The 27512-nt window shown below is 39.9% G+C and overlaps 1 protein-coding gene and 2 long non-coding RNA genes across 5 annotated transcripts in view; 2 read left to right on the top strand and 1 right to left on the bottom strand.

Moving 5' to 3' along the window:
• Positions 1-27512, top strand: part of FOCAD (focadhesin) — a 136366-nt gene that overhangs the window by 79953 nt on the left and 28901 nt on the right. For all 3 annotated transcript variants that reach the window (XM_030003485.2, XM_030003484.2, XM_041121093.1), the window contains 8 exons: positions 8319-8411; positions 10624-10712; positions 12604-12645; positions 15190-15298; positions 15804-15920; positions 17774-18012; positions 19704-19793; positions 27365-27512. In XM_030003485.2, coding sequence (XP_029859345.1) covers positions 8319-8411; positions 10624-10712; positions 12604-12645; positions 15190-15298; positions 15804-15920; positions 17774-18012; positions 19704-19793; positions 27365-27512 — 927 coding nt within the window. The remainder of the gene's footprint in view (positions 1-8318; positions 8412-10623; positions 10713-12603; positions 12646-15189; positions 15299-15803; positions 15921-17773; positions 18013-19703; positions 19794-27364) is intronic.
• LOC121232721 lies at positions 213-21089 on the bottom strand. The gene is made up of 4 exons (XR_005931654.1): positions 20935-21089; positions 15674-15756; positions 13468-13595; positions 213-1074 (listed from the first exon to the last, which is right to left on the bottom strand). It is a non-coding gene; the product is annotated as an uncharacterized LOC121232721 (long non-coding RNA).
• On the top strand, positions 22807-23641 carry LOC115336483. Its single transcript, XR_003921790.1, has 3 exons — positions 22807-23042; positions 23386-23392; positions 23560-23641. It is a non-coding gene; the product is annotated as an uncharacterized LOC115336483 (long non-coding RNA).

The following is a 27512-nucleotide window of genomic DNA, read 5'->3' as shown; positions in this document are numbered from 1 at the left end:
CCCTCCACCCCAGCAATGCCAATTGCTGTTCTACTTTTCAAGGATAGAAAAGCTTAAACAGTCCCATTATTAGTCCTTTCTCTGTCCCATGTACAAGCAGTTTGGTGCTATTAAAGATAATTTGTATGCTGTTTGTACAGAGGAGCCTTTTCTTCAGAGCACAGGATGCATCCTGTGTTGACAGTGAACCAGAACCGTGTGATAAAAGGAAGTGTTTTATCTAACACTCACACTGTACTTGTTGCAGAAGTTGGAAGAGGTAGGATGAATGAGATATGGGTTGCAGGTGGGGAGCATGTCTGGGTCCTGATTTTGGTTTGTGAGTGACACCCAACAGACCTAAAGACTACCTGCTGCAAAATTTCTTTATGATGCTAATAAAATCAATGACACCAAACAATTTCTGTTATGAAATAAGTATAGCACAGGGTTTGAGTGGGAAGGTTGCGTGCACAGGGTTTGGAGAGTTTTCTGTTTACAAACTGAAAGCCTGACACAGAAGATGGGTCTCTGCAGTGGAAAATGCATGGAGGCTACGTTCTGATCCTGTGATGCCTCCGCATGGCTCCCTCCAGGCCTTGCTCTCAGGTCTTGCTCCCTGCTTGTTCACACTGCATTTATACTGGTTCACTCCCTTGGTCTCTTTGAAGCAAATGAACTAGATCCCTCTCTAGCAAACCTGTCTGCAGCATAGTTTGCCTGAAGTTTCCAGTTCAGCGATGTGAATGCATACCATGCTGGAATTGGCCGCTTCTACCTGGTGCAGTCTTCCAGCTCTGTACCATGTCTCAAACACTTCCATGTGCTAGCGTACACATAAGATTTTTACCTATCATAAAACATCCTATCATTTTGGTCCTTCTAAACTGAAAAGCCACAAAAAGTAATAATCATGTCTTGTGACCACAGAGACACCACATGGAATCCCAGTAGAAGTTAGGTCAAGTTGTACAAGGATGAAAGCTAGTCAGCACCAGTTGGACTGGGGTAAGCAAATCTCTTCCCGGTGCTGTGTTATGAAGGCAGTGTCAACAGCATTATGAAGTACTTCAGATGGCAAGTTCTTCTCTCAAACTAGTAAAAATAAAGAACAAAAACCATCCTTAAACACAGATCTCAAGTTATCTAATCATGTATGCAAATTTAATAGATATTTTCCATCTTGACAGCTTTACCGCTAAAGAGTGAAAGCAGAAACTGGAGATAATACCCCTCATCATCACAGGAGTGTGCAAATAAATTAATGAGTGTTTTCTAACTACTTGGGTGCTCCAGTGGAGAGCACCAGGGGAAGTCTACAGAGTATTGCAAAATATATCAGAGGAGCAAATTTAGAGTAAGAAGTTATGAATGAAGCGTGGGCTTGCGTAACATCCAGAAAGAAAAGCTCTGCCTTCTATGTAGTTGCTTCATTCAGTGGGACCTGGGTTCAGTGCCATAGGTTCTGGAGAAAAGCATACTTAATTATATTGTAATAAAAGCCATGTATTAAACTGTTATAGTGGGATTACAGTGGGATGAAGATCAATTCTAAACTGCTATGTTGTAAACACTTGCCTGTTGCCCTACTAAAGCACCAAATATAATTTCTGGTAAAAAAAATTAAATTCTTTATTTGTGTGTACTAGCATTGCTTGTAACATCCAGCAACACATCAAAAATTGACTTTTCTTATGCTAACAAGCTACCTTCATAGAAACACAACCTTAAAAAGTTTGCTTGACAAAGTGTGGTTTTTTTATTGAATGTGATGAACTGGGTGGAGTTAGTGAATACATACCAGTGACTGGAGACAGAAATACTATATTAAGCATCTCAGTATTTTACAAAGTCAATTGATTCAAGGTGTAGTAAAACTAAAAAGAAATCCAATTATGTTTGAAATATAAACCTAAACACAAAACATCTTCAGACAATCCTAACTGCACCATTTTAGTGAAAATTTACAATAACTATAAAATTTTGATCAAAATATATCAGTATTTCTGTTCTCAGCTTACACTGCTTTAACAGACAAAAATGTTTTTTCTTGCCTTTTTTTCCCTTGTACGTAGAGACAGTTGGAGTTACGGTTGTCAGGAAAAAGGTATCTGGGCCTTTGGCTAGATAAGAAGTGAGTCCCTGGGTTCATCCATCAGAATTTCATGCCTTAGTGTTTGTTTAGTCCTCAATGTTCTTCTGGCAAGCAGTGTTTAACAGTAAAAACAGGGAGCTTAAGCTATAAAGCTATGAAATAGCAGTATTGGTCTAAGAAAATTGAGTCAGTAGGACCTAGGCTCATCTTTTCCCTGCAGTGGCTATTGGAATTAACGTGTTTTTGCAAAGTCATTGCTTCAGAGTTCAACACAGCACATTAAGCAGGTTTTTTAGGGGTTTTAAATTACCAGAATTACACTGGTACTGCTTTGACTGCTTTTTATTTTGTTTGGGATTTTTTTTTTTAACTCTTATAGTGACTTTTTAGGTAAAGGAAGAAGTGTTTCATTAAGAACAAGTTTCCTTTGAAGCATTGCAGTCAGCATAAAGCTCTGAGAAAACTGTGAGGTGGATGTAAACACCAAGAAATTACAATTAATTAGGAGATAGCAAGCATCCATTTATTTTATCTCTAAAAATCCCGAGCAGTTGGCATTTCCTTAGTTAGGGATTAGCAGTCATCAATATAATTGCCATACTGGGATAATAACTTTTTTATGTCTTCAGTGATTTGATCTATGCTCACATCTGTAGAATGTGAATCTACAGGTTGCATATCTGTCTGCATCTGCATATGCTTTGTTGCCATTATTATGCTTAATTTTTGAAAACTGGAACATGGGGAGGGGCTTGATGCAACCAGCTTAATTTCTGTGAGATTCTTTATGTGTAAAAGTGTGATGCCTGAGATTCTGCTACCAAAAAAACCCGAGTTACATGAGGTTTGTACGCAGAGGAAAGAATTTCTTCTTGCATGTTTAGAAGTCTATAAAGCATACAAATAACAAATACCTGGGTTTAGCTGCCATTCAAATCTAACAGTAACAACAACAGTAAAAAGGTAATTCGCTGTTAAACCTTAATGGGCCAGGCTTACTCTATCTCCTAGGTGCTATTCTAGCTGAGGGATTGGATGCAGCTGTAATACCTGTCAGCAGGATCAGATTAAGATGCAGGAGGGTTTTTTGATGTTATTTGGACGGGTATCTCATGGCAGGCAGAACATATGTTCAATAAATAGTGGTGCATTTGAAATGCTGTATTGCTCTTTACTGGTCACTGGTGACTTGAAAGAGAAAGATCATCTTCCCCCAGAAATTGGGATGTGCCATTTGATTGATTATTAAACAGAGCTTGTTAACTTCTGTTTGAGAGGATGTGTAAGTTAGTGTATTCACAGTGGTCAGAAGTCACATAGACCATGGGTTTTCTTTGTTTTCTCTGTGGCTGCTTGGATCATACTGTACAAGATGTCCCTGAGGTTTATCACACTCACCTGGGCTAGATTAGCTAATAATTACCTGTGACTGTTTCAGTTTTCAGAGTAATTTTCCCTAGGAGTTTATAGGAATAATCTCTTACCAGCTTCACTTACCTCTGTTGTGAAAATCAATGAGGATGAATAGTCACATATGTTCACATCATGTACCATATGTTTTGATGGTTCTGTAAATGTATGTTTTGGGTCAAAGTTATTAGGCTTTCAGCTAGCTACCCATCTTTTCTTTCTTTAATGGAGGTGAAGGGAACAGTTTATGCTACATGCAAAAAGCACAGAGGCAGCCTGCTGTACAGATGTGTACAGATGTGGTAAATGGTGGCTTTGACAGTCTGAACCAATGCAGTGTTTTTCAAATAGGGGAGGATGGTCTTGCCTTTGCATGTTTCTCAATATTCAACTGCTTGCTTTATGTTGGAAATAATAGCACAGTTGTTTTGCCCTAATAGTTAGTAATATTTACAGGCACAATGGCAAAGGTGGGTGCCATTGGTGAATTGTACAGTATTAAATACTGCTCTGCAAATAATAATCATGTTAGGCACCTGTATACTCGCAGATTAAGCATTCTGTGCTTCCATTTTAAGTGCATTCGTTAGATGTGCTGTGGTGACATGCATCTCTAAGCACTAAAGTGGAAAGCTCCTTCTGTACATTTCTTTTCTGGTTTGATTTTGTTGTAATCAAGAGATTCAAGGGCTTATTCAAACCTTGCATGTGAAGTACCTTAAGATGATGATTGGATTGTCTGGGACAGAATTCGCTGTAGTATATTCTTCTGTGCCTAGGTATTTCAATGGATGTAGTTCAGACTATGAACTACTTTGTGCTGGTTTCCACTACTGAATTAACTGAATGTATCTCCTCCAGTGATGAAACAGTATTCAGGAAGTAAGTTTGTTCACATATTTTTGCTTTTCTCCTCCTCAGTCTAATGTGCCTTGGAGAAAGACAGGCAATTTTTTTCTCACAAAGGAATGCTGGGCGGAGGACTTGGATGTGTATTGCACGCTTGCAAGTATGTTAAAAAGAGTGAGCCTCTAAGCAAAATTTGAGAAGAAAAGAGATGCTACTTCACAGTTTCATTCATATGGATTTGTAACGCTAGCCTTATTTATGAAATCACTGATGCTGCAGTTTATATGTCCCATATGTGAGAAGGGCATTTAAATACACACCTAAACATCTCACTGACATATGGGTATTGTCTAAAACATGTTTTCACAGCCACACGTGTTAGAGATGAGCTGAATTTAGGGACCATGTGAGTTGGCAGGGCTATCAAAGTGGAAACCTGTTGTACCTAGTAAAAGAACTTACTACTCTACAGCAGACTTTAAGATGGGCCATAAATATTAAAGATATCATAGTTTCTAGGTTCTTTAAACAGTATTATCTCAATTAGATACCTAGGGAAGTGATAGAAACATGCTTAATTTCACTGTTTCCCTAAATCTGTTTTCTGTGCCCCCTGCTGGGTATGTATCAGTCCAAAAGGAGTGAGCAATATACAAAGATCTATGGCAGCAGCAAAGGCACCAGGGCTGAAAGAAAGCTCATCCAGATCTTACCATGGTGTTTGATTTTTACTGGGAGTGCACTGGAGAGGGGAAGTGAGCTTCTGTTTTCACTTGAAATTACTTTCCAGTCTTGCAGAAGTGTGCAAAACTTGTGCTGTGTCTATTTGGAAGTGTTGAAGTACAGGAGTAGTATCTCCTGTGGTTTGCCAGCATTCCCTGTCTTGGGTTTTGGCCAGCACAGTCTATGCTTATGTGTCTTTTCAGGGAGACATGTCGATTCTTAAGCATCTTAAACAGCTAGCTACTAGCTCATGCTGTTTCTTACTGTCTCAGATGTCAGGCTGCAGCTCCTCCTTGAAAACTACTTGGCAGCCTGGTCTGGCTGTGCTGCCTCCTAAGGACATCCCAGGACCAGTATGGAAGTGTTTCACAACCACTCATCATTGGTTCAGAAGTCCCTTCAGAGCCTCCTTCCCCATGCCTCCCACCCGTCCAATATCTTACACATAAAGTGCATACTCAAAAGAATCTGAACTTCACTTACTGTCAGCTTTGTCTATGCTTGCTCGTATGAGTTAATCGATGCTTAATGTAGTTGTTGTTATCATTGTGTATCCAGTGATAGAGGAAAAGTAAAGACTGCTGGTATCTTGTTAGTGAAATAGCAGGTATCAGCACTGCTTATGTGATAATCTTCAGCACTATATCCAATCATTTTCAGTCATAGATGAATTTTACTTGAGTGTTCTTTGTTATGTGAAGATGTTCAATTCCCTCTTGTCTTCCTCTCATTCCACATATCTGCAAAATGTTTACTGCCATGAAGTAAGTTAATTAATCAAAAGCTGCTCAGCAGTTCTGCTGGTGATCAAGCACATGTGCAAATTTTAGATAAGATGTGCAAGGTACTAATAATATGTTCCTGATTAGACCATGTTGTCTAGTTGCTTTAAATGCAACAGTACACCTAAAGCTTTATATTTCCTGCATGAGCACCTGAAGTGTTTTGAAGGCCTGCTTTTGCTCTGGTGCACAGGTGTGGATTACATGGTGAAATTCATAGATCTCCATGAGACCAGGCAAATCTAAATGCACAAGTCTACAATAGTTTCAGAGTAGAGGCAAAGGTGAAGACTGGAGTTGCTGCAGATGCCTTGGGAACCTAAGGCAAACAATTCTGACTGGAACCTTGACCGCTCATCAACTTGTTGGAGGAATTGATAAGCAGAGATGAGAGGGGTGTGTCAATAAAATTTTGGCTAAAAAGGAAGGACTAATGTTACTGCGTCATTTAAAGATGAGATTTCTTTTTTTCTGTGGGGTGTATTTGTATGGGCTGTGAGGTGGAGTAGGTCATCTCTTTTGATTGGTTGACTTTTAGATTGTATTTATTTGTATAGAGTGTTAGTACTTAACACTGTTTTAAGTTCACCACTGACAGTGGGTGTGAAGCTTTAGCACAGTCCTTTGTTTTATGTTTTAAAATCCATGTAAAGAAAGAATATTGACTGCTTTATGTAGATCATGAGGGACATAGAGGAGATGAAGCAGGAAGACTTAGGAAGATAATTCAAGGGTAGTTCAGTTGTTTGTCTTGGTTAACCATTCTGTACAGAGGAGGCCAGTGGAGCACATGATGGAGAAAGGGCTTTGCATACCTTGAGGCATGCAGTGTTTTACATGTTAACAGTGACTAGTCTTCATAATAAAATAAAATAGGAGGAATAAAAAGGAAGACTAATAACCTTAAGCCTGGCAAGATCAGTTACTCTAGGTGGGCTTTGCACAATTTTTAATCACAGCTCACAGGGTTTTTCCATTACTCAGGGAGTCTGGCATGTTCTTTTAATTTAGAAATAGAAAGTATAGGCCTTAAACAGCGGATACTGAGATATATCCAGTCTCACCTCAACCTGACATGTTTGCCCTTCCTTTATTAAAAACTGATTACCCTGGAAACTGCTGAGATTAAATAACTTATTTCCAGTGGAGTCCAAATGGCTATGATGACATTTTTTCATCTTTTTGGTAGAGGCAGACAGTAGAAATAATTGGACGGTAGCAAGAAAAATCAATTCTGTATACCCACCATGGAATGTAATGAGATACAACAATACACACCCATCATTTTAATTACAGAGCTTATGTTGTTTGTGGGTCTGAAAACACAGCAGTTAAAAGGAGAAGACACCTGAACTCCTATCTTACCTTAGTAAAATGTTGCTGCAGTTAAGCCAGTCACGGAGAGAGGGAAATAGAGACTCTTCTAATTAGTTGTGATACACGTTTTTTGTGAATTAATATATTTTTATTTATAAATTGCATAACATGCAAACTGCATGGAGAGAGGTACATACATCATGCAGGACTGATGTCTGAAAGAACTTTCTTGGTGGCCTTGAATTTGTGACACTTTCTGTTTAACTTGCCCCTGTAAGTACGTTGTTAAGCTACCAAGGGCTAGAAAATGGCTTGTTACTGAGATCACTTGACTTCATTTTTGTTTTTCAACATGTTCTGAAAAAGTCTTTGAGTCAGTTTGCTATGGTGCTTGCTGAAGAGAACAACCTTGGGCTTATGAGGAAAGTCTGTGCACATACATCAGATTGTGTAGTTGACTGTTTGAGTTATTATTCTGTTGTGAAGTTGAGGCTGTCATACCTGTGTGAGATTTGGAGGCAGGCAGGGAGAGCTGTTGCATATTTCTTTAAACTATCTTTGAGGCAGTGTGGTTTTTCTCCTGTTAGTTCTATACTGGTGCTTCCTAGAAAGAAACTTTGTGATTAGTTTGGGTTTTTTAACAATTCCTTTCCTTAAAGGAAGTTTGAACTATGTACTTGAACATAGTTATATATACCCCAGTCGTGGATACTAACTCCTTTTGAACAATCTCCCTTGCATTTAGGTAGTCATCTACTTGTTTTTATTTTAAATGTCTGTTTAAAGCTTTTAGAAGCACCTAAGATTTACAAAAACTATGACAAACATAAACTGCACTAACATCTTTGTTATATACATATTTTTATCTGCCAGTGCTACTAACTGTTGTGCTTATTGCCACATGTAATTCCACTGCTTTCTCTGGGATCAGTTATCTGTTGAACTACCTGAAGCAACCAGTTTTGTCTGGCCTGGGTAACTTGGTGTGGGTAAAACCAGAAAGAAGAACAAAGTACATTATCATTTTAGTTCCCTATAGCCATGTGTAATGTCCTACAGCCATGAGCAAAATGATTGCTTGCAAATCACATGTCGGAGAACATATATTCTGCATATATTGGACTTAATGTAACTGCTTCTATCCTTTCTGGTGGGTTGCACAGGTTAACATTCAACCTTCTGAATGGCACCGCTCCATACTGCTGCCACAGTCCTGGTTAGGATTTATGAGTCGAACCTACAGAGCAGTCCTGCAGGTAATTTCAACGTACATAATATTGTGCACATTAATGCTTATTCAAGTGGTATGAGTTTTATTTCTACCAGGAAGAGCATCCATGCAACTTACAATAATATAAAAAAACAGCTTGAGGTGTTTAATAACAAAATTTATGAAAAGGAAATAAAAATGAGTCTTCAGTTAATGGCAGCACAATCTGGGATACCCATTGTAAAGTATAACTTCTGCTTACAGTTCAGGTTCTTGCAGTCTTGTTCCTGCATCAAGTTGCAGAATGTGTCAATTCTTAGAATTTTTAGAATGTGGAATTTTAGCTAGAGCTCTAACCTATCATTTTGGGTAGGAATTTTGTCATAATAGTATCATGAAGTCGACAGAAACTATCAAGGAATGATTCATTAAGTAGAACTCCTATTAACCAGCCTGCATTGCTGTCACACTGTGAGGGATTCGTCTTTTGATTTTTCCACCCTATCTAATGATTAGGAAACATCTTAAAACCTCTCTTTCGTTAGGTTAGCTGACCTGTTATCTAGGGCAATGTAGTGTCATTTGGTTGTTCAACAGGAATGATCTAAAAAACTTCTAACAAATAGCTGCCTTCTAGAAGACTCTCTTTGTGCTACTAGAAGGGCTTATTTGTTTGTATTTCCAGGCCACATCAGCTGTTTTCAGCATGAGCAGCTCAGGTTGCTGAGTGAATTCTAGAAGCTTTGGCTGTTCCTTGTTTTGCTGTGCAGCAAAACATATGCGTCTCTAACGTTTTCAAAGCAAATTTTATCTTGGCCATCAGCAAAACACCAGATTCTAAGCTGAGCAAGCCCCATTACAAAGCAGGCAGCAGCTATTCAAATTGTAATTTTAGGCCATAACTACAGAGGGGGCCATCGTTGCGTACATTTAATTCCTTTCCTATGTTGCTTCCCATCTGAGGCAAGATTTCATGAGAAGGTTGGTGTTTACCAGACTTGTTTCTGAAAGCCTCTCTAGGATTTCATGCCATTTTACAGGGCAATAGAGCCTATTTTTGTTGCTTCTGAAGTCCCTCAGTGGAGACCTAGTATCTTTACTTACTCCTCATGCTTCTATAGTACATTTCATCTGAGATGGCCGAAAGAGACTACAGTATGAGTACTCTGGATACTACATAGTTCAGTATTTCTGAACAACTAGTAATCATTTCTACAGTTTGGAGGCAGACATTATTAGGGTCCAGTTCACCAAAACACTTGCATGAGGACTTTTTTCCTTTTGGACACCTGAACGTCCTCTTGTCTTTCATTACATCTACTCACATGCTTAAGCACTTCTGCCAATTTGTGCATTCAGCATGTTTTTGAGACTGAAATCACCCTCTTCATGATGATCCTATAGGTCTTGATTTAGTACAGAACTTAAGCCAATGTTTATGTGTTTGGGCAAATTGCGATAGGTTTTCGCATAGTTTTTATGCAGCCTTCTCCTTAGTCAGTGTATTGTATATGATCCTTTAATCTCTGTGGAGAGTCACCTTTTGAGTGACATGTGGATTTACAGGACTGACTCTTGTATTCTCAGGTTTTTATGCACACCCAAACTACAAGTGTTCAGTACCTGAAAAACACAGCTTATGTGCCTACATTTTTCACTTAAGGCTTAATAACCTACCGAGGAACAGTAACTGACAACCTAAACAAGTTGAGATGTAGTTGTCTCTTGATTGAAGACTGAACATTAAAGCAAAGCTGCTTAATATATTTAGATAATAATTGTTAGAGGCCATATCATCTCCTTCAAGGTACAGAAAGAACTGTTGTAGGAGGTCACAGGGAGGCTGGCGTCATAGAAAGAAAAAAATAAGGAATTCTGCTTTAAGTAGTGAATCAAAAAAGTGATGTTTTGCTGTTAGAATCCATTTTAGCTAGCAGGTTTCTAAATCTCATTCCCTGCTTGTTGTACCGCTTCTCAGGGGAACTTGTGTCTTTGCATGGACTAGGAGAGATGTCTCAGTATCTGTGGTCGTTTGTGCCATCTGCAGCTTGTTTTTCTCTCACAGAATAAAAAATTACGAATTCGTTTACTTAATATATTGTGTATTACAGTGGGAACCCATATGAAAAGCAGTCAAGTTCACATATGAAGTAGCCCTCAAGTGAAAGGCTACATCCATTACCTAAGTGTTCTCTGAAGAAATCTTATGATGATTGGTCATGTGAGATCCACCTCTGACTTATTCTGTAATTCTGCAGGGGAGGCAGGCAGAACTGGAGATGCAGTTAAAACATGGAAAAGAGGATCCTGAAGAGCTGCAGTACAAACAATTTACAGCCTGGCTGTGGTAAGGAACTGCCTGTCTGCTCCTCATCACTTGTAATGGCAAGTGAGGGGGCAGAGGAGGGCAAGACTTCAAAGCCTTTAGTTTTGCAAGTTTAAAGACTGTATGAGCACTACTGAAAAAAACCCGCATACCAGATACAATGACCAAGTGGGGGGGAGCAGGAAGAAAGAGACTTCTGGGTAACTGTCTGTAAGGATTCCCATATGCAGGGGTTCACAGGTACCTTCCCCTCTACAGTGTCTGACATTTTGTAGGGTGAGCAACTGGAAGGAATGGAAAACTGTATTTGTTTTGTGTCACATTAAAGCAGAAGGATTATACAAAGAGTAAAACTTACTTGTAGAGACTAAGTGAGCTGTCTCACTGAAAACGGCTTGATAAAACAAATGTAAGAGATGGTATGATGTATGTCATAGTGAACTGAGACACACCTCAGTTCATATGGTAAGTTGGCAATGTTGAGCCTAAGGATGTTGTTTAAGACGAAACACCTGATGCACACCGTGATCCATATCTCAACTACTTCTGTTTCAGTCAGCTGAGGAGTGTCTTAGTCTGCCAGGATTTAGCCCTGTATGTGCATGGCCAGGGGGACAAGGTGGGAAGTGGGAGGCTTCATGGAGAGAAAGAACTATGTATCCATGGACAGTATAAATATCTGTTTCCGTGCTTGTTCATAAGGGCATTGGGAACAAAGTATGTACAAGCAAAACCAAAATGCCCTTTGCCCATTTCAGTCAAAAAAGTGTTACTAAGTCCCACTCAACATGAATACAAGATTTGTGTCTGTCGTTTTATTCCAGCTAAGTCTAAATTCGAGGGTTTCATAGTAAGATCCAGAATGATACAGTATTGTAGAAGAATATCTTCTACAATTGTAGTAGCAGCACAATTTTCTGTTGTTGCTCTGCCCGATCCCTTTCTTGATAGGGTACAAGGAAAAAACATTTTCCAAGTGAGAAGAATGCCTGTAGCAATGCTACTTTTGTAGATTTCTCCTGAACTGATTTCTGCTCTGTATTTCCTAAATAGTGTTAATGTAAGCTGTGTCAAAAATGAACAGAATTCCCTTAAACAGTAGAGAAATCAAAGCAGTAAGTGAACTGGGAGCCCGGTATTAGCTTTCATGTCTTTTCCTGTTCCCCCTTAATTGCTTGGTGCTTCAGGGCTCTAACTTCAGTACCTATTAAGCATTTGTGTTGTCCACACAGTGCCTACTTTTTCTGTAGGATGACAGTCATGGCCAGGATGGTCTTGTATGTTGTAGTGGACAGGATCTCTTTCCTCACCCAAATAATAATAATTATAATAAATTCACTGCATCTCTGGTTCTGTCTTGATATGAATGCAAAACTAAACAAATGCAGACAAGCAGCATATTATAAATCAGCTACAGTAATGTGTAAGAAATTGTAACTACTCCTATGGCTTTCATTTAAATGGATTCAGGTTACTATACTGTCTAATAGCATAACTGCCCATAGTGGTTCCTGGATTATAGAAAATGTTGAATAAATTGTTATGGTTGTCCATTGTAAAACATTCTCGTTTATTATGCTAAGATATAACACAGTGATCTGGAAACTTACGTGTTAACAGCTCAAGGAACAGATTTATGGCTATTGCATGAACCTGCATTTTACAAAAAGTGGTATGAAGTCAAATAAGAGCCCTTTATAAAACATTGGTAGTGCACATAAGCGTGAAGAAATGTTGTGTGGTATGTAAGCACTTCTACAGTTTTAATGCTTGTGATTAATTTGCACTAAATTTTCTGATAGCTAGATGAGATAATTGTTAACGTAGAATGGACATGTGTAAGGCACAAGGGGAAATTAGCTGAGTTCATGCTATAGTATAATGAACGTGGTGTCAATTCTTTCTGTTGCAGGGTCAGAGATATGTTGACTGATGTCATCAAAGGTGCTTCCAAGTAAGAACTGCTAATTTATTACAGATGAGAATGAGTTCTCTTTTGTGGCAGAAGATATAAGATAGTATTTTCTGCAACTGATTATCTGCCAATTTCATGACTTCACATGAATGCTGTCCAAGAGAGGAACTCTGCCCCACTTTGTGCTTTGAGATTTTTATCACTGACTGTGTCTATTAGAAAGGCTGATGCCTAATGTTTTGAGTAAAGCCTGGGTAGTGCTATATGCACTATTAATCTGTTCTTTTTTTAACTAGCAGACTGTTTGCCTCAAGTAACTTCATTTATCCAGAAGCTTGCTGGTCTTTAGTGGAGTATGGGCTCATCAGAACTGTCCCACTTCCTGTTAAGGTGTCTGTCTTGTGCCCAGATGCCCCCAAAGGCAGGAAATTACATGTTTTCAGATTGTGACAGGCTTGTTCATTTGCTGTTAGAATTAGCACATGGCTTTCAGGCAGCAGTAAGTATCTTAACCTTCCTTCATAGGCTGCTAAATTGGTTTGACTTCTTCCTTTCGCTCTCCACTAGCCGCTAGCTTCCTATTACGCTTTGCCTTTGGTTAACGTGAAATTGGCTGCTTGCTTAAGGTTAAGCAAAAGCGTCAGAATTAGTGAATCCTCATAAGAACAAGTACTTAGAAAATCTTAAATCATAGAGATATCATCAGTGAAAGAATTACAGTGAAATCTTACAGACTGTTTCAACATTGGTATTATTGTAAATGTGTAGAAGACTAGTTTGAAATACTTTCGTGAGTTAAGTTCTGGTGATTTTAATTAAGACTTTCCATAAAGATTTGGACTTCTTCCTCTTTTAACTTACCATTGTTCAGATATTTAAGATATTCCCAGCTGTTCTATTTCCTTCCATGGTGGTCCATCTTGAAGGAGTCAGTTAAAGAGGGATGAAATTGGAAGATCTGTTTGATATTTTAGCTACTCAGTAAATACCTGTGTTAAGGTAAGGTAGTAGAAAGAGATAAATAAAGGAGGAACAAAATAACAAACTTTAAATATATCATGTTCTGTGTCTCAGGATTAAAGTTATGATTTTTGCTGTAGAAGTTCATTAGCAAAACTAGTTGAAGCAGAAGAATTGTCTAATTTGGGAGGGAGTGGTGAATTTTCTTTGGTAACAGCAGAAGGATTTCCTGTGCATAGATCACATCTCTAGAACTTCTTGTGTTTACTGACTTTCTTGTAAGCAAATACTGGGGTTTTTCCCCATATTTTCAATAAAGAGTAAGACACTGCTCTTTTTCTTCCTTGGCTTTGTTAGGATGATGATTTTTACCTTCATTAAACTGAAAACATCCAGCTTTCATGAGTGTGTAGATTTAGAAGTATCTCTCTGTTTGAGGTACATCATGAAACGTAACCTTTTAGAAGTTGATAATCAACAACAACAAAGGTTCTATACATAGATTAGGAAATTATTTAAGGCAAGAGATATGGGAAGATTTCAAAGAACTTAACAAAGCACCTGGTTGTAATTATTTGTAGACATCTCTTACCTGGAAGGAAATAGTTTCAGTGCTCCAAACAGGAGAGGTCAATGACATTCCACTAAGACCTGTGTGTCTTATTTTAAAAAGCAAACCAGAAATCCAGAAAATACTTTTATTGTGAAAATGAGATCTTTGGATCTGGAACAAATGCCTGAATTTGTAGTGTAGGTATGTTTTTACAGCAACAGTTGAGGAAGTTTTTAGAAATGGAAGACTGGTGCAAAAAGTGTAGTACACTGTGTACTGGTCTAGTGTAAGACTGTAAGTGGTCTAGCACAGTTGTATTGTTCAGCTGCTATTGTAAAACAGCTAAGAGAGTTCCAGCAGAATTATGTTGCAATACGTTTTTTCTGTGAATGACTGGTATATCAACATCTCTCTTTTCATGAAACTGAACAGAGTTATTTTCTCTCTCTTATTTGTAGGTGGCAGATTTTTTTTCTTGAGTTCCTTGAAAGTAAAGGTTTGCACTGTTGTAGAAGTTAGTATGCTTTGAAACCTGTCATTTTCCATGATGTTAATGTTTTCATAGCATAGGGGAGTAATTAAAAACTTTTTTTTTAAGCTGAGATTTCAGTGGTGGCTGCTCTGCTAAATCTCCAGGCTGTTGCAGTGAAGTGGCACCTGCCTGCCTAACATTCTCTGTTTTAAGAGCTTTTTGTGTTGTCCTGTGTAGAGATGGTACTAGCTAAGAACAAATGATGCATTTCTGTGAGCACTACTTGCTCTGCAGGGTGGCAGTCCTCATTATACTGGAAGCAAGCTTCATTTTTTATACAACTTTGTGTGTGCTAGGCTTTATATAAAAGACAAACAAGAAAAAAGACTGAAATGCTTCTCTCCCCTACTGTTTCTCTAATTCCTGAAGATGAAATGTTATAGAATTTTGCTGAGCTAGAAGACAGCCCAATAAAATTGCTAGGTGCAAAGGCCTTCCTTCCTAGACCACCTGTAGCATAACTTTCCCACATTGAGATACATGTTTTGTTGCCTGCGTCTCTATTATGCTTCTTAACTGTTTACCTTTTTCTGTCCAGAGACAGCCCAGTGGTGAAAGGAAACTCTATTTTTGCCTTAACTGGTCTTGCAGTTGCTGTAGCCAAATACGAAAGCAGCCTTTCCTCAGACACGGAAGTGATGCCTGAGGTGAGTGAATCTGCTAAAGAGATTCTCTACTCTTGGTGGAATATAATGAAGCAATATGACCAGGTGTTTGGGGGACTGGTAAAGTGATGTGAAGTACTTTACATTTTGAAGTTCAAATTTCACCCTGCTCAGTGAGTGCCATCTGGTTGCTGCTGTGTGATCTATACAAAAGCAGTCGAAGTGTGTAGGCGCCTTTTCACAAGAAACATAATGACTAACACATCTATTTGTTGGTTTTGACAGATGAGATAGAGGTCTAGTGGACACTGAAACCCAGCCAACCTCTCTTCTCATCATTTTTGCTTTTACTGAATAGTACCTGATCAAAAGTAGTGTCTGGAGGGTCAGCACTGGCAAGTAAATCATGCTACTTACTGTACATAAGAATGACAAAATAATCTCATTCCTGATGGATCACAGCTGGAACATCAGCCACTGACCTTCTGTTCAGGTAGGACCTGATTTAAGAAAAAATAACAGTGAGTATTTGGTTTGATTTTTGCAGACTGAACCTGATTTTCTTCCCACAAAACACTGGATTTCTATGATCACAGAGACCCTTTTTAGTATTGTGAATAGCCGCTATCACCCTAAAGGTCAAGTCTTCACATGGTTCTACCAGGTACGTATTGTGGTATTAAAGGCAAGAGAATATATCTGAATTTCATACCTGGAGTTCTTAGTGTGGAGTTTCCTGGTTCTGTTTGCCCTTTAGTAGCTGTAATACAAGAGAATCAAAACTTTTCTTGCTTTTGTTCTTTTTCTTTCATTGTGTTTTCTGTTTATAGTTGGGTTTGCCTTGAGTGTTTGTCTTTATTACCAAAATGGTAATAAACAACACGTGAGGATACACGAATGAAGGAAATTCTAAAACCAAAAAAAAACCTTCAAAACCTAGAATATTTGGTGTGTATGTACAAAACAAAACCTTGTAACATGAACAGACTCTTCTCAGACCACACTGTCATACTCTTGAGTGATTCTGACACCATTCCTTAGGGTTCTGAAATGCCTACTTTCCCAAAATAGAATAGTTATGGAGCCAGTGATTCTTATTTTACTGTACCTTTGAACCCCTGAGGGCCAGTGGAAGTTGTATCATATGTGCTTGCAGTGTGATAACCAGCCTGAAATTCTCAAGCCATATAAGTATTAGGCAGTCCTTAAGTAGGACCTGGAGACAGACTGAAAGCTCAGTATAGACCTTAAGGAGTAGGCATTGCTAACCCTTAACTACCTGGGTTCAAAATGACCAGGTTGGAGGTTTTTTGTGTCATGGGTGCAGAAGGGAACTTGGATCCTACAAGGCCAAATACCAGCCTGCTAATGTATCGTAATGTTTTCTAACAGGAAATTCATTAACTGCATTCATGAACTGCATTTAGTCCAGTAGTGAGATGTTAGCATCAAAAAGCTGAAAATTACTGATGGACCAGAGTCAGCTCTAGCATGTGACCCCTGTCATCACTGATAGGGGACATAGATCACCAAATCAAATGTAGTGTTAAATAAACACTAGACTGGTTGGACATAAGGAGATTCAACTACTTGGTTGGCACTAGCAGTTCTTGCCGAATTCTTCTGTGACTCCTGCCTTGGAAAAAAATGCTGTTTAAAAAAGGTGGTTTTGAGATGGAACAATGTGACAAATTTTCATTTCTAAAATCCACTCTGTTTATAAAAAAAAAATAAAATTAAAAAAATCTTATGTTTGTAAAATTCCAAGGCACACAGTAGAAATCACTGTCTTGCAGAGTGCCTTGCATCCTGATAGGATTTTTTTTTCCTTTCCTTTCCAGAGTTGCATGTGGAAGTTGATAAATATACGTTATTACTTACAATCAGTCCATTGCTTTATAAGTAGAGGTAGCTGTATGGGTTTTACCTTTCAGAAAGGAAAGGAATTAAAAACCTTTGTAAGGGATCTTTCTTTTTTAAAAAGAATCTCTACTGGTTATCTTGCAAGATCTCATGATATTTTGTTATCTTAGGTGTGATGCTTTTAAGATAGTGCTTTTTCCAACTCACTAAATTCTTGGTGTGTTATAATTACAGAAGTACATTAACATCACGGCTGGTTTCTCTTTGCCCTTCTGATCACGCTGCTGGGTATTTTAACGAGGAAGGTGAAAACTAAAAGAGACCAATGTATTTATATGCAGACTAGCTGTTAAATTCTAGTTGCATCCTGTCTTATCCTTTGTTTACAGTTTCATACATAATAATCTTATTTACACTTAGAAATTATATGCTGAATTACTGTAGTTTTAAGCCGCTTACAAGGTAAGGCAAACGGAAAAGTTACCATAGGCAATTACATGAAATATCGTTTATTGCCAGACTGCAATACTTCTGTGCTGCTTTGTGCTGTATAGGTATTGTAAATTCCTAAAGTGTTGAGTGTTATTATCTGGAAAGGAATTTTATTTCCCTCCCCCAAGAGGAAAGGAAAATTTCTTTTTTATGTTTTTCTAGAAGTCCTATTCAGGTGAAAATACTGCTGGTATTATAGCTCGTTCCTGTGCAGCCACTGCTTTGTCTCTCCTGGTGCCAGTTTTCATTGTATCATGCAAGGAGAAGATTGAGGAGGTCCTGAATATGCTGACTGATAGGTTACCTGGGAAACCAAATGCTGATGAGTCTCAAGCTGTTCAAATCCACATGGGCCTTGGTTTGGGGATGTTTATCTCACGTTTGTATGAAGAAAAAGTCAGGTAAGGATTACCATATGTAATGTGAGGGTGCAAATAACTTCCTTCTTTTTCCTGCATGTGGCCTTAAGTTTTGAGGAATTGAAGTATTTACAAGTCATAGGCAAATGATTCTCGAGGGGCTTTGCAACATTTCTTGAAAGATGTGTTTTATTATCAGTGTTCACCACCCACTTCCCCAGTGCTATCCTGGATATTTTGCCATTCTGTCAGGATGAATGATTAATTTTTGTAATATTCTAAGGTACGTGTGCAAAGCAGTCAGCTAGAAGAGCCACACATATGCTTTTAAAGGGGACTAGCTGCCCTAGGAGACTTAATTGTAAAATATTTCACAGTTTTCATTGGTTCCTTTCTAAGTGGTGCTCTGGACACTGGATAGCATCCATTTACATCATATTATGCATATGGGGATGGAGGTACAACAGAAGTAGCATAATGGGCTGTCTTTAAGGCATGCTGTTACAGCTGTGTTCACAGCAAAGAGATGTTCTGAAGTTGGTAGAAAATGCTTCCTTTACAGAAGGGTTGGGCTCCCTTGCAAATTTCTGATGATTCCAGAGAAATGAAGAAGTAGGTTTGGCTTTATACTCCTCCAACTTCTTGACTGCTAGGGATTCTGTCTGCCAGTATACCCATAATAAATGTTTAATTGATGCACAAACACAGGTATCAAACAGATTTGGCTGTCAGTTGTTAATTTGCTCAGGGAAGCTAGTGTTTCTGCTGCACCTGCCTTTGTTAAAACGCTGTGCAGCATTGCTGTGTTCTAATCTTTGTGCTTTGGTATCTTGGTACCTTGTTGCCTCTGACTGAGCCACATAATTTGGGGATGGACTGTCTCTGGATGATTAGTGAGTGGTGACAACTGAGCTACACACAAGCTTTAGAAGGTTCTTAAAGAAAAGGACATTAGATCAGCTTGGTATTTTGGAGTATGTGAATCTTTGTTTTGGGTCTTTGGCTTTTGTTTGTTTGGCGAGGGGTGTTGAAATTAATAAATTTATCTAAAAATTTCTTATAGATTATATCAGTTTTTACTCTTTCACTGCCCTGCATAATTTCAAACCTTAATTTCACACATTCTTCCAAGCATTGGCTTGCAACAACAGCAAAACTTGTAGGGATATAGCTATGGCTAATATCAAATCATAGAGTTAGTTTGCATTAAAGATGTCCTGTTCATTAAGAAAACTGTGTACATGTTATGTAAGAGGGGGGAGTGTCTATGACATCTTTGGAGTGAGATGTAAATGCTTCCTTTTTTATCAGTAAGTTAGGCAAAGAGATGGAGAGAGAGATTTAGGAGGCTAGTATCTTAAAATGTCATGAGTTTTCAGCTTCTAAATAGTTACAGGTCTAGCTGAGACCATATTCTATCATTATCCTCCTCCTACTGTCAGGCATGTTCTACAAATCCTGGGTGCTGTGTTTCTTTCTGGGTGTTGTAGCAATAATGGTTGCCAGTTCAGGTCTGAATATGTTTTTATTATGTGTATATGAATATGTTTATATGAATGTGACACAAATGACCAGTTATTGCTTAGATACTAGTATGAGAACCTGTTACAGCAAGAAAAGAACTCTATTTACTGGCACGTTCAGTCTTAGCAGGAGGTTTAATATCCTATATGATTTGAAGAGCAGAGCTGTGTTTTGGATTTTTGTTTGTTTGTTTGGGTTTTTTTTTGTAGTGATGTACCTGGTCAACAGATGAACTTAGTTCTAATGAAGTCCCTGGATGCACTGGAAGACTGCTGCTTTGACACCAGTCTGGAGTACAAGTGAGTTTCTTCATTACTGATAATATTTTGTTTTATTTTGAGCTCCACCTTTTTAATTCATGCTTTTATTCCTTAATTTGACACAGAAGAGTATAAGGATAGGATAAGGAGACAACCTGTTCTAGCTGATTCCATAGAATCACCAACTCGTGCAGGCTGTCAAGGACCTTCAGAGGTCCACATCCCTCCCCAAACCAGACTCAGCCATGGACTTGGACTATATTGTCCAAAGCTTTACAGTCAGGGTTTGAAACCCCCAAGACTGGAGACAGCACAACATCTCTGGGCCTTGGCTGCACTTTTGGGCTGTCCTTACCTCCATGTGAACGTCTGATGTTTCAGCTTGTGCCTGCTGCCTCTCAGCCTCCCGCCATGCAAGAGCCCAGCTACATCTCCTCAGTCCTTTCCTGTCAGTGTGAGAGATGCTGTTGGATGCCCCCAAAGCCATCCCTTCTCACAGATGAACCAGCCGTGGTCCCACAGCCTCTGCTCTCAGGGCAGGGGCTCCAGCCTTGCTGCCGCAGTAGCCTCCCATGAACTTGTTCCAGTTTTGTTGGTGTCTTCTGCATTCACAGCAGTATTCCGGGTGTGTTGGTGAGCACAGAGTAGAGGGGTGATCCTTCCCCTGGCTCTCGTGGCTGTGTCCTGCTCATGTTGCTGGTGCACTGCTGGCCTTCATTGCTGCCTCGGTGTATGTCTGGCCTTGGCTCAGCTTTCTGCCCACCAGTGCCCAAGGCTGTCCCCAAGAGCTGATCCCTAGCCCCTCTGGTCCCTGTCTGTTGCCAGGTGCAGGACTGTGAGTTGGTGCTTGCTGAATTTCAGGATGTTCCTGCTGGTTTATTCCTCTGTGTATCACCTCTTCTAAGTGAGTGTGTCCATAAATAAATGTATATATGTAATCCTTTATATATGAACATATATAAGTGTATGCATATATGCATATATCTAACACACACACACACAGTTTTTTCCATACAGTCCCTAGTGCAAGGTGAAAAGAAACAATGACCACTACTTCTAATCCCTGCCAACCCACAAGTTAAAACCTTGGACTGTAGAGAGATGTAGAGAGAACCACACAGTCTTGCTCACAGGCAGTGGGAAGATGGTAGCAATTCTAGGAGCAGGTTGTTCATCTTACCTGCACATGTTCATTAATGAAAGATGTTTTTGAAGGTCCTTCTTTGGCGCTCTTGGGTGGTTGCCAAGGTGTTCAATGAAGTCTAGCTGCTTCTGCGTTGGAGCTTGTTACTGGACTGTGGATGCATGTACAATACAGTGTGAGCTCTGGGATCAGCTGCCTCACATGGCTTATTTATCTGGGAGAGCCAGACCATTAATTTAACAGCTGTGGATGGCATCTTGAATACTGAGTAAAGTTTCATTTAACCAACTGAGGTTATGCCTCAGGTGTGCCAAAGAGAGGAGTAACCCACCAGCAGGGCAAGAAATTATTGAAAGGTATTGCACAATTACTAGCATTGGCAAACCTGGAATAATTGAACAATAAACCACATGTGTCAGTTGCCATTAAATGACTAACATAACACAGTAGTATGTGTCTTCCACAGTAGTCATTTCCCTTTTAAACTGGGGAAGGAACTGCAGTATCTTGAGTGCCTCAGTGTGGGTGCATAGGGTTTTATTTGATTTTAAACATTATTCTGCCAAGCTCTTCCCTGTTCAAAGGAAACAGAGCAATAATTTCTGTTTGCCTTTGCCCTCCCCTTCTCCAGTGGACCTTCTGAAAAGCTGTGAGGGGTCACAGTTGCACACCATTGGGCTGTGAACCTGTATAGCTTCGTCAGGATTTGGGTTGCCTCTTGAGTGGCACAGGGTGAGACACATGGTGCACAGGGAGCTGTATCAGCTGCATCACTTTGTTACACCTGTCACTGCTTATTTGTGCAACCTATTAGCTGGAGATAAATCCCTCATAGAAAAAACAAACCAGACTTCAGTGGCGGTGAGGGGTTGCCAGAAGAATATGAAAAAATGGCAAGTGCGAGAGGGAAGATTGAAGGGTGGGTAGTTTTTTATGCTGGGTGTAATGGCTACATTTTTTAAAGGTTAATGGTAAGTTCGTGTCTATTGTGATCACTCCTTGTGAGCAAAGTAGTAATGTAAAGCTGTAAATGTTGCAGACTTGTCCATGTTTGGCATTTGTCTACTTTTAAACTGCTATTCCAAAGCAAGGGCCTTTCCAGCCTTTTCATCCAGTATGAGTGCATGCTCAGTGAGTTTGCCAACGACACCAAGCTGTGTGGTGCGGTCGACACACTGGAGGGAAGGGATGCCGTCCAGAGGGACCTTGACAGGCTTGAGAGGTGGGTCCCTGCGAACCTCATGAAGTTCAACAAGCCCAGCTGTAAGGTCCTGCACGTGGATTGGGGCAATCCCAAGTGATGAGTGGATTGAGAGCAGCCCTGAGGAGAAGGACTTGTGGGTATTAGTGGATGAAAAACTGAGTATGAGCCAGTAAGGTGTGTTCGCAGACCAGAAAGCCCATCGCATTCTGGACTGCATCAAAATAAGTGTGGCAGGAGGTCGAGGGAGGTGATTCTCCCCCTGTACTCCGCTCTCATGAGACCCCACCTGGAGTACTACGTCCAGCTCTGGGGCCTCCCAACATAAGAAGGACATGGGCCTGCTCCAGTGGGTCCAGAGGAGGGCCACGAAGATGATCAGGGGTCTGGAGCACCTCCCCTATGAGGACAGGCTGAGAGAGTTGGGGTTGTTCAGCCTGGAGAAGAGAAGGCTCCAGGGAGACCTTATAGCAGTACCTAAAGGGGGTCTACAGGGAAGAAGGGGAGGGACTCTTTATCAGGGAGTGTAATGATAGGATGAGGGGTAATGTCTTTAAACTGAAAGAAGGTAGATTTAGATTAGGTATTAGGAAGAAGTTCTTCACTGTGAGGGTGTTGAGGCACTGGATGGAACAGGTTGCCTGGAGAGGTTGTGGAAGTGTTCAAGGCCAGGTTGGATGGGGCTTTGAGCAACCTGGTCGAGTGGAAGGTGTCCCTGCCCATGGCAGGGGAGTTGGAACTAGATGATCTTTAAGGTCCCTTCCAACCCAAACCATTCTGTGATTCTATGATAGGCATGGCCAGCTGTGGGACATAAGCGTTACGCTGATCTTTCCATCAGTGTTTCGCGCATGCTAAACTGGCGATTCTCTTTTTCCTTCAAAATAGGCTGCCAGTTTTTTGAGAGTAGGTGTATTATGCTGTAGAGATGTGGGAGGATGGTGTTATGGGTGGCGACGACAAATTATACGCCAGCCTGTGGACAGTCCGATCAAAATTTATTGAAGCAAGCAGCAAACAGGCAAAACAGCGCTGGGCGGCCGGGGAGTCTCTGCTCTACCAACGGGCGCGCACCCAACCCCTTTAGAGTCCCCTTGTTATAGTCCGTGGTTGCCGGGCTAAAGCCCAGAGTCCCGGCCCACGTGGCCTTGTTTAGCGTCTTCTGCGATTGCGCGCCTGGTTGCTAAGGGGGTCGTGGGATGAAGGTTGTAGTCTTCTTCTGTGTTTCTTGTCGTTTAGAGCCTGCGTACCTTAAAATATTTCCTTATTAGGCATTGAAAGCCGAGCTATCCCGTTCACTTAGCAGGACCTTATAGTTACAAAGTTTCCAACTGCACCTGTTTGCAGGAGCTAACACTGCCTTACAAAAGCGAACATACTGTGCAAGGCTTACAAAACCGGTTTGATTAACAAATACATAAGATGAATTAATACATAAGATGAATTTATCACAGATGGAGTTCTCTTTTTTCTGGATGCCAGCAGTAGCCATACCGTCTCCTGCGGCGGCGGTGAGGTCCTGTGTGGCCGGGAGGGCTCCCGGTACCGAAGCTCTGCGGGCCGCCGCTGTCCGGCCTCATGCTGCCCCCTAGCGGAACGCAGCGTCCCGTCCCGTCCGCCCCTCCGCCCCGCACCCTGCCGCTCGGCTGTACGCTTGTGCAGTCTGGCGTGCCTCCTGATCATTTTAGAAGATGTGCCTCTCTGCTCAGTAACACACTTCTCTAGGGTGTCAAGTGAGACATCTCACACACTGAAGGAAGTTGTCAGGAAAGAGGTTTTTGCAGAATTTTTGGTTTGTTTTGTTTTTCTACCTTGAGTGTCTAGATAAGAAAGTGATTTGTCAATGTGTAGGCCGTGCAAACTGGAGCTCGCACAACCATGCTTCACTGACCGTGTCAGCCTTGATAGGAATGTTGCTTTTATATATAATCGTCTTCATTTCATTAGGAGAATTCTCTTTTTAAAAAGGGGGGGGGGGGGGAAATAGGTAAGAGGAATGAAGAAAACAGAGTTGTTTTCAATAAGCAGCAACAGTCTTTCCCTGAGTCAGTGCTTTAGCTTAGTGAGAGTCCACTTATGCTGCGTAAGAATCTCTATGTCTGTGTAAGTTGCATAAATAAAATACTCTAAACTTAAAGTTCCCTCTCAGAAGAGGTCTCCGTGAGAATAATGCTTGTGAATTGGTACTCTTTTATCTGTTGTAGCCACACAAGAAAAAAAGCAAAAGTGAAACTCATAATCTTTTAAAGCAGGAAAACATTTCAGATGGTTAAGCATGTTAATAGGATGCTTGTTCACTTTTCAACTGAAACAGAGTTTCATAGATTGCAGAGCCTTAGGAGATTTGCAGTTACTCCTGATTTTAAATGGAATGCACTCAGACATTATCAAGAGATCTGGGAGTGGGCCTTAAATCTGCCCTTATGTTAGACAAAAACTGGAATACATATATTTTTAAAATATACTGATACACCACTTTTCAGTATACACGTGTATGGAAAATGTGCATGACAGGTGATTTAGACAGTTCTTTGTGCTACTAGGTTTTGTCAGACTTACTGATTACAGAAGCTATATAACAGCTCATTTTTCCTCCCAAGCCTAACTTACGTAGAGCACAGGTTCAGCAAGCATGTACATTCATGGTCGTTAGCTTTTCCAGTTATTCATGTAGATTACATTCAATAGATTTTTGTCAGCTCAACCTCAGTGTACTGGGAAAAAATAATAAGTAAATAATTAAAAAAAAAAAAATCAAAGGCAGGGTTCCAGTTGTAACAGTACAGCATATGGGTAACAAACCTAGCAGTACATATGGTCCATGTATTGGAAGGTTTTGCTTCCCCTCCTCACCCCCCTGCCTTCCAGCAAACAAAGGAAAACATGTTGAAGATTGGGTTAACTCTGAGCTTTTGAAAGGTTTGCATGTAAAAAGTTTTTGAGAATGCCTAGGAGCAGTAGAGTTTTCTGGCTTGCCTTGTTACATGTCCCATATTGAGGATGAATGCTACAAGACCTTTGCAAATACGGCTTTTTGTATAAAGTTATTTCATGGCAGAGTACCTTGCTTCTGTAAGAATAAATACTGGAGCAATATTAAACAAATGATAAACACTGATACATGTTGAGTAAAGATGTGGTAAAGAGCAAATTGTTATGAAACTTGAAGTACACAGTAGCCTTCCTTTAAATTGCTGTGTGGAGCATTAAACTGACTTGCTTTTTATGGAGTTTTTTGCAAGGTAAGTAGCTGTTTGATTTGACTTTAAGGCATTTTCAATCAAAACTGTCATCAAACTTTTATATTGTTCTTACAGAAACCTGTCAAACTCCACTGACCTCAGTATTATCAGGAAAATACCAGTTTTCCTTCATCCTAAAATACAAACCTTTTGTTTCATGATTTGTTCATGAAGTCCTTCATTCTGTGATGTGATGGACTGTACTGCACTGTACATTGCTCAGTTACATTATTGAGATAAATGGCATTAGATTCAAATATGAGTCATGACAGTAATGCAGTATGTCTGATGCATTGGTAGTAAATAAAATTTTCTGAGAAAATCTGAGATATCGTGTGGACGAAGTGCACTCAAGTATCAATTTTATATATATCACAAACAAGGTTGGGAAATCTGAGATATTGTGTGGATGAAGTGCACTTAAGTATTAATTTTATATAGATCACAAACAAGGTTGCCAAGTGAAAACAATTGCTAGTTACGAAAAGGGGATCAGAGGGGGTGAAGTTTTACTCTTGCTTCAGTCCCCACTTACGTTTTGGGTCTTTGCTGAAGGTCAACAACATAATACATTGTAGCTCTAATTAGGAACTTTGTTTTCTTTCTGTGTATTTTTGTCAACAAGGAACAGTGTAAAATTGTGTATAGAATTCTTACGTATAAGCCATGTCCTTATTTTGTTGGCTGTTCATTAATTCACACTTAAAAAGAGTTGATTCCAAAGGTTTGTTTCATCTTCTTTGCTGGAAAAAGAAGATGCCACTGCCAAGACACCACTCCAAGTCTTCTAGGCATGCTCATCATCTTCATCCCCAGTTGCTGAAAAGCATTAGCTTATAAATATGACTGAAGTTATTCTCAGAAGTTTCTTTTTTACTTAGGTCAGTAAAAGCAGTAACTCTTCCCATTTTTAAGTTGGATGGCAGAAGCTTAGAGGAATGCCTAAGATCCTAGCCACATTTGACTGCTCGCTACATGCACTGTCTGTCATTGGCACACTCAGGGAGATGCTTGAGGGGGAAAAAGTCTTCATAAGAGCTGCTTCTTTAAGCTATTGTGTATTTGTGCCAGTGAGAGATCACCTTCAGAGCAGTATCTGCTATGCTTTTAGTATCTCATGATGGCAGCCAGAACTGCTTGGGAATTTTCTGACAAAACTTTTCCGTATTATGACCGATGACCTGTGGAAACTGAAACTTGTTGTGGGAGCATAGGTGCTGAATTTAGTAAGAGTTCTTTGGTCCAGAATGGAATTTCTGGTCAAATGTGAAAGAGGCAGAGACTGTGAAGCTGTTCGTGCCAGCTGCCCTATTAAATTATGTACTTTGAAGCTGTTGCAACTTCCTGTTGCAATTTTAAGTATCCTCAGCATCAAACTGTTAGTTGTGCTGGATATGTCTGCCCTGTTGAAGCTGGTCCACTATTGCATATGCATATATTAGTACATATGGGTTAGAATGTATACGTGACACTCACATTCTGAAATGCAGGTGAATACCTTACTCGGTACAGTCATCGTAGCCACTCTCTGGCTCAATCACTAATTTCATTATTTTTGCAAACTGGAACACCTCTTGGAGGAGTCTGAGAGCAACAGACCCTAATACAGCCAGTGAACCTGTAATCAGTATGTTTAACTGGGCTATCAGAGTTTGGGATATCAGTATAAATCAGATACAGAAGTTTAGATCCATACTTCTGTCGTACTAGTTGATGTTCTTGTTGATGGGGCTATTGGTTCTTCAGGGGTGGAAGGAATAATGAGGCTGTATGTGTAGGATTTATTATTTTTAACACACGTTTTCTTCTTACGCTGTTCTTTAATCCTGTGTCTCCCAAAAAGCATCACCGATGTGTGAAATAAAAACCATTTGTAAAATTGACTGTGGTAAGTAATTATCCACAGGGCTAGTCGTCAGGCAAGGCCAAGAGGTCTTTTTTCTCAGCAACCCTTGTTGGGGTGAAGAGAGAGTTCAGAGCAGCCAAAGCATACTTAATAATTTTCTTTTGTCTTCTCTTTAAGCACTGGATGTATTTTGGGAGTAGGACTTGTTCTTTCACTTATGTGTCACAGTAGCCAAACAGAATCACGAGTGCATGTTTCCACTTCATTTCAAAAACTCTGCAAATACCTGGACAGCAGTGAGGACCAAAGCAGATGGGTCCAGGAG

The sequence above is a fragment of the Aquila chrysaetos genome, chromosome Z, assembly GCF_900496995.4.
Source record: "Aquila chrysaetos chrysaetos chromosome Z, bAquChr1.4, whole genome shotgun sequence".
NCBI classification, from domain to species: Eukaryota; Metazoa; Chordata; class Aves; order Accipitriformes; family Accipitridae; genus Aquila; species Aquila chrysaetos.
This window is presented reverse-complemented; position numbering and strand designations above follow the sequence as displayed.